The 9,867-nt window shown below is 51.8% G+C and overlaps 1 protein-coding gene across 1 annotated transcript in view; it reads left to right on the top strand.

Annotated features, from left to right (window-relative positions):
* The first annotated feature begins 2,571 nt into the window (after nucleotides 1-2,571).
* The window catches only part of HSPB8 (heat shock protein family B (small) member 8), a 13,590-nt gene continuing 6,294 nt past the window's right edge, over nucleotides 2,572-9,867 (top strand). Inside the window, exons 1-2 of the mRNA XM_007464865.1 lie at nucleotides 2,572-3,409; nucleotides 9,197-9,260. Of these exons, the coding sequence (XP_007464927.1) occupies nucleotides 3,043-3,409; nucleotides 9,197-9,260 (431 nt within the window). The 5' untranslated portion in view covers nucleotides 2,572-3,042. The remainder of the gene's footprint in view (nucleotides 3,410-9,196; nucleotides 9,261-9,867) is intronic.

Below are 9,867 nucleotides of genomic sequence, written 5' to 3' on the forward strand. Positions count from 1 at the left end.
CCCCCCCCCCCAGCCCCCCCGGGGTCTTTCCTTCCCTGCGAGCCAGGCTGGAGTCCCTTTCCCCCCCGACCCCCTGCCCCCCGCCTCTCCCGGAGGTGACCCCATATTTCACCTGCCACCCGCCTGCAGCCTGCAGGGCTTACTGACCACTCTCCCTGCGTGCTCACTCACTCCTCTCCAGGCCGCCTGTCAGCAGAGCCAGCAGCTGCCTCCCTGCTCAGCTTCCCCAAACAGAAGGCTGGCCTGACCCAGAAACATAGCAAGCACCCGGGCGGAAAAGGACGACAGGCACGCAGGAGGATCGCCAGACAAGGCCTGGGCAATCTTGTCCCATTCTGGTTACCGGCGTCTCCCACATCCCAGTGGCTCGAGTTCCAGTACTCAGCCAGCTGTGTGACCCGGGGGCAGGTGGCTTCACCTCTCTGAACTACAGGGATTCATTGAGGCGATGAATGAAAATGCTGGGCACAGGGCCTGGTACACAGTCAGTGCTCAATCAACACTGAGGAGCAGTGACTGTGATTACAAGAGGCAGTACCGCAGAGGGATCAGGAACGAAACTTCTGAGGTTCAAATCCCAGCTCTGCTACTTAATTGGGCATATAGACAGGAGCGAGACACATCCTCTCCCCGTGCCTCAGTTTCCTTATCTGTTAAATGGGGATAATAAAAGTCCCTTCCTCATGGAGTTGTAGAAGGGATTAGCTGAGTTAATACACATAAATTTAAAGTGCTCAGAACAGAACCTGGCACATGGAAAGTGCCAGATAAATGCTAATGATTGCTGTTGCTATTTTCTAGCTGCACAGCAGTCTCTTCCCTCCTGCCGGCCTGAATGCCGCAATCATCCCTGAAATGAGAAGGTAGGTGAGGTCACTGAGCCCGTGTTCCCCACCCCCTCCCCAGGCTTTGTGAAAGGGAAGCCTGGGAGGAAGGAGAAGCATCTTCTAGGCCACACCCACCAGCAGACTCGCGCTCAGGAAGGCGAACACTGCCCCACCCCCAGCCCTGCTCGGAAACCTCTCCAGCCCCTGCTCAGGTCGCAGGCTGTGCCAGCTTTCTTCTGTGTGTCATGCAGTGATTCTCCCCATTCCTGGCTCCGCACCCAGCCAGCCTCGCCCCGCTGTGATTACAGAGAGAGCTGAGGCCTCGGTGCCCAACGTGATGTCAGCCTGAAGCTTCCAGCACATTGATCTCATCCCAGTCACTTGGGATGGGGGCGCCTCCACCTTCCCCTCTCGGCCCCAGGAGAAGGCAGCGGGGTCTGGGTCTGTCAGCTCAGCCCAGACTTGCAGGTTCCCACCCAGGCCCTGCCGCCCCCCAGCGGTGTGCACAGGCCACGCTCTGCGCCCCTGTTTCCTCACTTGCAGGATGCGCATGGTGACAGCGCCCACACTGCTGTTGTGAGGGTTTAGGGCGATAACATCTGCAACTGCTCACCGCCGTGGCAGGTACGCAGGGAACGGTAGACAATGGTGGTGTTGTCACCCTCCATACTATTATTTTTAGCAAACTGCCTCATGTGTGCCCTGCTTAATACCAAACCGATATCTCAACCGATGACTCACTGAATTCCTTAACACCCCCCAACCCACCCCAGACCATGAGGAAGGCAGGGTCCCGACCCTAAGCCCATAGAGGGAGCATAGCACGCCCCGAACTGCACACCTGCTGGGGACAGATGAAAGATGAACCCAAGCTCGAGGGGCCTTTAGGTTAAAGTACAGTTTACAGACTCATTCTCTGAGCTACCTGGGAGGGGCAGGGAAGTCTAGAAAATAGGTCCTCTCTGGGCTTGGAATTCCAGACCAGACACTCTGCCTGAATAGAGCACCTTTGGATAATTATCATTATTAACTGTCATCATCATAATAGAAGCTATTGGATAACACTTCCTATGACAGTGTCCTCACCTATAGAATGGGGATCATCGCACCGCTCTCACCTCACGGGATTGTTGGTGAGGATGAAGCAAAGCTAATGTTTGGGAAGCATTTGGAACAGGGCCTGGCATGTAGCAAGCGTCAGGTAATTGAGAATCAACATTGAAAATATATAAGTGATGGTTTGCTAAATGCTTAAGGAGGATGACCTCATGATACATCCCTGAGGAGGCTACTATTACATCCATTTTACAGGTGGGAAGGCTGACAGCTCAGAGCCACCTGGGGAAGAATGTTACGCCCCTCAGAAGGCACAGAAGGCGAGCTCTGAGGGCTTGAGGATGCTGGAGGCTTGGAAGCGGGGATTGCAACCCAGGGTCCCCTGCCTTCCAATCCACTGGCTCCCGTCTCTCTCCTCCCCTTCCGCGGGTCCCCAGTGGGGAGGCAGGGTGCTGCAGGCTCTGGAGAAGGTATTTCAGGAGGGTGATCTGAGCCCTCAGCCAGGCGAGGGTTATTATTAGCCAGGCCTCAGTGCCCCGCTAGGGGCGGGCAGGCTCTGCGGGGAAGGGAGCGGGAGGGAGGGCGGAGCCGAGCCCAGCCGAGCTGGGGGAGGAAAGTCCGGAGAGGCTGGCAGAACTTGGCCGCGAAGGCCCCTCCCAGCCCCCCGGGAGCCCAGCTGTCCCCTCCGCAGATTCTCCGGGGCTGGTTCATCACCTCTGAATACTCCTGTGACAGGAGGTGCTTGCAGAACCCGCCTCCAGCCCCAAGCAGGAATAAATAGAAGGCACCCAGCCCAGGAGAAGCAAGAAGTTTCTAGACCTGCGTTCCCGGCTTATTAAGCTCTCCGCTCCACTCAGCGGCTCTGGCTGAGAGCCTGGACGGCCTGGGCGGACGGTGGCCGGCTGATCTCCGGCGAGGCTGTGTGGAGAGGGGTCCTTGAGAATTCTGCTGCGCCGGCCAAGGGTCGCCTTTGGTGGCTGGAGAGTCTTGCGGGGCTGGGGCCCCAGCCCGGTGTGTGCCTCTGTCCTTGGCAGTGGCGTTTCCGAAGCTGAAGAATAAGCTAGGAAGGCCAGTGCACCCACATCACCTTGCTGTGTGACCTTGGGCAGGTGGCTCCCTCCCTCTGAGCCTCTGTTTCCCCTCCAGCTCAGCAGCCGCCATGGCTGATGGTCAGATGCCCTTCCCCTGCCATTACACGAGCCGCCGGCGCCGGGACCCCTTCCGGGACTCATCTCTGTCCTCCCGCCTGCTGGATGATGGCTTCGGCATGGACCCCTTCCCCGACGACCTGACTGCCTCTTGGCCCGACTGGGCCCTGCCTCGACTCTCCCCCGCCTGGCCGGGGACCCTGAGGTCGGGCATGGTGCCCCGGGGGCCCTCTGCTGTGGCCAGATTTGGGGTGCCTGCCGAGGGCAGGAGCCCGCCCCCCTTCCCCGGGGAGCCCTGGAAAGTGTGTGTCAATGTGCACAGCTTTAAGCCGGAGGAGCTGATGGTAAAGACCAAGGACGGATACGTGGAGGTGTCTGGTGAGTGGGGAGCAGGAAGGAGAGAAGCCGGGGAGGGGGTGTAGACCTCAGACCCGGAAGAGCCAAGAGAACGCTCCTTTGGAGGCGACGCTGTGGCTGCATGACACAGGTGACTTCAGGGCTCAGGAATGCAGCCCATAAAAGTTCTCTTTACAGAAAAGCTCTCCTCTTCCAGCTCCTAGGGGGAATTTTAACCTGATTCAGCTGCTGGGGGCTTTGGGCGCTGCATCAGCCAGCCAACAGGCAGGGGAATAGAAACCACGTTGCATGTCCTAACAGAGAGAATTTAATATAAAGAATAAGGTTAACAGAAATAGGAGTAAAAAGCCAAGGAAGAAGTGGGGTTCACATACCCAAGCATCACGACGCAGTCCAGAAGGGGGTGTTTGATGCTGTGTAATGACAGTGTTAGTAACTAGCTCAGGTTTCAAGAGAAACACCTTCCCTTGTCCCAGATGAGGAAACTGAGGCATAATTGTCATTATAAGGCTACGACGTGGTAACCCTGGTCGAGCGCTTACGGTCTCCCAGGCACCGTGCTCAGAGCTTTTCCTGTGGCATCTCAATGAACACAAGCAGAAGGGGTGGGGCCTGTCTCCTCTTTTTTACAGATGAGGAAACTGAGGCACAGAGAGGTTAAAGTAACCCACCCAAGATCACCAAGGATTTCAACCCCGGCTGTCTGGGAATTGGGAGGCCAGAAGCAAATTGACAATTCGTTGAGCACCTACCAGGTGCCAAGGGCTACTACAGCTTTTATATTCCTGCTCTCAAATAATCTTCACTCCAGCCCTGAGAAGCAGAGGTGGCTAGTCCCATTTTGCAGCTGAGGAGGCTAAGGCCCAGGTGGGCACTCGTCCAAGGCCACGCCGTGAGTTAGCAGCAGGCAGGGTCTGGGCCTGCCAACATCCCAGCCTGGGAGAGGGAATGTTTTGGGGAAGAGGAAAGAGGAGATGGACGCTCAGTCCCTGCGAAGCAGGGCAGCAGGGGAAAAAAGCTTTCTGTCCCTTCCCTCCCAATTAATGTTCCATTAAAAAGCATGTTCCTGGCAGGCTCTACCGGCTGGAAAATCAATAAAAGCCATTGCAAACAGGCTGGGTAGGGACCAGCCCCAGCAGAGCAGTCTTCAGGGGGAGTTTCAAAGGCTCCCAGGGCAGAATTATAAACATCAGAGGCTCTGGAGGGTGTGGTGGGCCAGGCGGCATTCTGGGGCCTTATGTGGGTAGAGGGAGATGACCAGGGCACCAGATGCCTGAAACCATTCCTCTGGGCTTTGTTTCCTTATCTGGAAATTGGGGTTCAAATGGCTACACGGCCTAAGGATTTTTGTCTTAGATGACGCATGTAAAGCGTGGACATAGTGCCTAGAACACAAGGGATCGGCATTGTTTTGATGTTACTAGAATGCTAAGGCCCCAAAACATACATACATGCATACATACATACATACATACATACATAAATGCTAGATGTTCTTTGAGACCCGGGTTCAAATCCCACCACCGCTGTTAAATCTCTGAATGGATATGGACAAGAAAGTGTTTTCACTGCTCTGAGCCTCGGCTTCCCCATCTGAAGAGTGGAGATCATAATAATATCCATCTTGCAAGGCTGTAGGGAAGATTAAATACGTGCAGACAATCCACGATAATGCAGAGTGTCTGTAAAATGGAGCTAATACTAGTGTCTGCCTGGCACTCTGCAAACAAGGTGATTATTATCACCGCTCCTCCTGTCTTTGTTTTAATTAGGGTTCCAGAGGCTTCCACCCCAGGGTGGAGGGTGTCCTATGCCCTGTGGCCCCTTCAGGAGAACTCTGTCCAGCCTGGAGAGCTTTTTCCTCTCCATCCTCCTTTCTAGGTGGGGTCTGGCAGCTCCAGGCTGAGATCCCAGCTGAGTACCGTACTAACCCAGCGGCTTCAAGTGGGTCACAGAGCCTCAGCTTCCATATCTGTAAAGTGGGGTCATTGGGGCTTAAATAAGACAAAGACAGACAAAGCCCTTTCAGGTTGAAAATGCCTCACAGCTGTGCACTTAGCAACATCGGCTTGACAGAATCCAAATCCCCCAAGAATACATACAGAGATTTTTATAACAGGGATTTAAAAAATCAAATCGATTATCAGGGGCTCCGTTTGAAAAGCAACTTTCAAGGGACGTGGGAAGTCAGATCAGTCTCCCATCCTACCTCACTTAATGACACATTCATTCTTCCTCAAGCTGTTTGTGCAGGGCACTGTGCTAAACGCAGCCATATGTTGGTTCACTGGTTCCTCACATGGACTTCCAAGGAAATATGCGTAGGTTTGTTGCACCCATTTTACAGATGAGGAAACTGAGGCCCAGAGAGACTAAGTCACCTGAGATCACTTGCTTCTCCATGGCAAGGTCTGAAATTCAAAGCCAGGCCTCCTTAGGTAGTTCCGAGTCAGGATGGCTGGATCTGCTTCTAATTGAGTGGCCTGGGACAAATCCTACGACCTCTTGGGCCTCAGCTTTACCCTTGGTCTTATGAGGAGTTGGACTAGATCAGTATTTTCCAAATCGTGTGTTTTAAGATATCACTGGGCATCTGATAAATGCAGGTCTCCTCACTGCAGGACTTATCAGAGCCTTGAATTTGCTAATGGCGTTTATGAATCTCTGAGAGGTAGCCCTGTCTTATCTGACCACATATGAGTGTCTAGGGCCAGGGAAGTGTTTGGAAAATGCTAGACTAGATGGTTTCCATCATGCCTCACATATACCCCTCCCCCACCCTGCAGCCACCAGCCAAGAAATGTTCTCTTCGTGGGCCGCTGGCCCAGGCCCTGGCTGAGGAAGGGACTGGAAAGCCAGAGGCTTTATTCCACCCCCTCTCCTTAATCCCAGGGCCTCTGCCTCCCCTGGAAACAGCACCTTCTTTCTTCAGCTGGGCCGATGGCTTTCCCCGAAGTGCTGATGCTGCGTCTTGGCACCTAAATTTCTCGGTGGCTGTGAGGGACCTCTAGCTTCCCCTGGCCTCCAGATGGGTTCGTTTTTTTGTTTTTTTCATAATAATTGCTTTTTTGTTTACCAACATAAAATATTTCCATGGTAGAAAATGTAGACAGGAAAGCAAAATAAGAAATTAAAACTCAGTCATAATCCTTAAGCTGCCCCAGTAAATAGATATCCAAATAACATGCAAATTAAGCTTCAGCAGGGGCCTCCTAGCAAAACCCTCTTTCACCCAGCTTAACCCCCTCCCCCAAGCCCCCCTTTACGGAGCTGCCTTTGCTTAGAGATCCTCCCCCACAACCCCAGTACCCTATTTTCAGAGCATGGACAGAGAGGTTTAGCTTCCGTGGGTCAGTTTCTTCCCCCAGTATCAAAATAAACCACAAGCATTCACCTTCACATGGTATTTTTACAACTTTCAAAGCAATTCTGTGACTCATTGGCTCCTAGGAAGTTGTTGTCACCGCCATTGTAGAGAAGAAGAGAGATGTGCTGGGAAATGTCAGAGCAGCGACTCCAATCCCCAACCCACATCCCTGCCTTGGAGTCTTTGCTCCAGCACTTCCAAGCTGTGTGACCTGGGGCACATCACTTAACCTCTCTGAACTTCCATTTCCCCATCCACAAAATGGTAATAATGAAAGTACCTGCTTTCTAAGGTTTTTGTGAAAAATGAACGGTTGGTATCGGTAAGGTGCTTAGAACCGTGGCGGACACCAAGGAAGCACCGCAATATAAGAGTTTGCTATTATTATTCTCACCATCACCATCATTATCATTTATTATTGCCAGGACACCAAGTGTGCAAAAGGGCTGAGTCAGAGGCACTGGCCTGTCCCCAGGGGAAGCAGGTCTCTGGAGGCCCAGGCTTTGGGAAGGGGACCAGGGGACAGACAGTGTTCCTCTGGCCACAGGCCTGTAACAGAGCTGGTCAGCTGGTGGTCACGGACTTGGCAGGTCAGAATAAACTCTCTGAGCTTCAAGAGGCAGCACGTTGGCAGAATAGTATGTTCTGGTTAGCCAGACACTCCCGTTGAAAAAGGAATTCCTGTAAATGTACCCCTTTCCGCCCAGCTGGTGGGAGACTACATTAATGCAACCTTTCCTAAGGGAAATTTACAACATATAGAGCAAGGCTTCGAAATTCTAGAACTTGGAACTTATCCTAGGAAGTCATGAGGAAGTCATGAAGATCTAGCTACAAGAATGTTCAGTACAGTGAGGTTCTTTCTGATGTCAGAAACCCTCTCAGTGCCCCAAAGCCGGGGATTGGCTAAATGAACTTATATCTCCCCACGGCCATTAAAAGTCAGGTTGGCGGTGAATATCTGCTATAATATGGAAAAATAATTATAACGCGTCAGTAAGAGAGAAAAACAAGTTTCAGGTGTAACATACAGTATGATCTCATTTGATAAAATGGGTGATATACGTCTATACTATATAACATGTATGCATTTCTAAGTAACATAGAAAAGTCTGGAATGTATACAAAAATGTGGTTTCCTTGGGGTGATGGAATTATGGAGGGTTTTGATTTTTTTTCTTTTCTACATTTTCAAACATACACATGCGTTATCTTGTAATCAGAAAAAAAGTTAATAAAGGAATAATGAATAATAAAAAGGTAATGAATAATGTAATCACCTATAAATTATCAGCTTAAAATCTTGACTGCAGTAAGACACTATATTACACAAGGTTATTTACAGTCTAGATTCCAAAGCCCCTCAGAAGGATGTCCGCGGGTAAATGAGGGTTCTTGGCCCTGGAATGTGGCGCCACAAATGAGGAATGAGTAATAATAGGAGCCTGATGGCTCTGCCAGGTGCTAATCCGATTTGTTTAAAGAGAAATTAGAGATACTCTCTCCATTTAAAAAAAAAAAAAAAAAAGTGGGGATGGGCCAATGGGCTCAGAATTTGTTACATAAATTGCAGATGACAGCCAGTTTGCGCCTAAGCCTTCTTGTAATTTCACATTTTTCCTTCCTAAGGAAAGAAAAAAAGCCCTCGCCTGCCAGCCTGGAGGAGGAGGAGGGGTGGGTGGAATTTCACATCCATGGCGACTAATGTGTCATTTCTCAGGAAAGCCCCCTTTGGGTGTTGTTTTCTTTTAGCAGCTTGAAGCATTATTTCCAGGCAGTTCTTTCAGGACTCAGTACAGATAATGGGGCCCAAATAACTAACTGGAAGCTGGAACAGGCAGAGGGGCATCGGACCCCAGCCCTTGGCTTCGATTCCAAGAGTTGGTTCTGAGACTGGGGCTGCCATGCACTTGCTGGGTTCCCTTAGACCCATCCCTGGGCCTCAGTTTTCACATCGGTAACTGAGGGAGAAAGAGGCCCATCCTCAGAGCTGGGAAAGGGCTCTGTGCATTATAAAGCCAGCTGGGTGGCAAACTAGCCCCACTTTTTTCCTCTCACCCATTCTGGGATGTTGGCCTCAGGGGTCTCCTGGCTGGTTAGGAGAGAGGGGTGAGACGCAAGGCTTTGAAGATGCCGTGCCACATCTTAGAAGACAGGAGATAGACTCTGTGATTTCCCAAGTCTAACACATAATCATCTACAAACCACGGTCAAGGCCTCCTGACCTGCCTGTTGCTTACTGCATCTTCACGACAGCCTGGGAGGTGGTATCAAGTGGGTCCACTTAGCAGATGAGGGACCAGAGGCTCAGACAACTGGAGCCTCTAGGCCAAGCCCCGAGCCACACAGCAAGGCCGGGGCAGGTTTTACATCTGAGCCTGAGTCCTGAATGATGCCCGAGGGACCTAGCCGCTGACACATGGCTTTCTTCTCCCTTCCAGGTAAACATGAAGAGAAGCAGCAAGAAGGTGGCATTGTTTCCAAGAACTTCACAAAGAAAATCCAGTAAGTAACCTGGCAGTTGGATTTCAGGGTAGGATTGGATGCCTGGGACCTGAGATCTGGGGTCTCTCCCTCTTGGGTATCTCTACTTCAAGATACACGCCCCTGCCCCCAGGGCAGGGAATTGAACCCTTGCACCTAAAGGGGAGAAGGTATCACAGAAAACGTGCAATAGCTTCCCAGAAAGGGGGGTGCATAGGTTGTGCCAAGTCATCTGCTCAGTGCCCCGTGAGGTGAGATTAACAATCTCATTCTGTAGATGAAGAACCCGAGAATAGGAAAGGTGAAATGACTTGTCCACAATTCCATGAAAATTGGGGCACTCACCCACCCACGTGATATGATGCCCCAAATTCCCCAGTAGAATCTTTCAAAGGCTGCTTGCTCTAAGTCTCCCATGGCCAGGAGAACGCTCGCCTTCCCTAGAGCATCCATATGAATTAGGCTGGAAGGTGTCCTGCTGTCATCACTACTCACCACCTAGAGGGGTTTTCAGGCTGAGAGACTGGGACAAAGGAAAGGCCAGTTTTGCTGAGGGGAGTGAGAAGGGCTGAGGTGGGGGTGGGGGGGGTGGGGGCGGTGGCGGGGTGGGGGTTGGGGGGGGGGATTA

The sequence above is a fragment of the Lipotes vexillifer genome, unplaced genomic scaffold (assembly GCF_000442215.2).
Source record: "Lipotes vexillifer unplaced genomic scaffold, Lipotes_vexillifer_v1.1 scaffold2030, whole genome shotgun sequence".
Taxonomy (NCBI): Eukaryota; Metazoa; Chordata; class Mammalia; order Artiodactyla; family Lipotidae; genus Lipotes; species Lipotes vexillifer.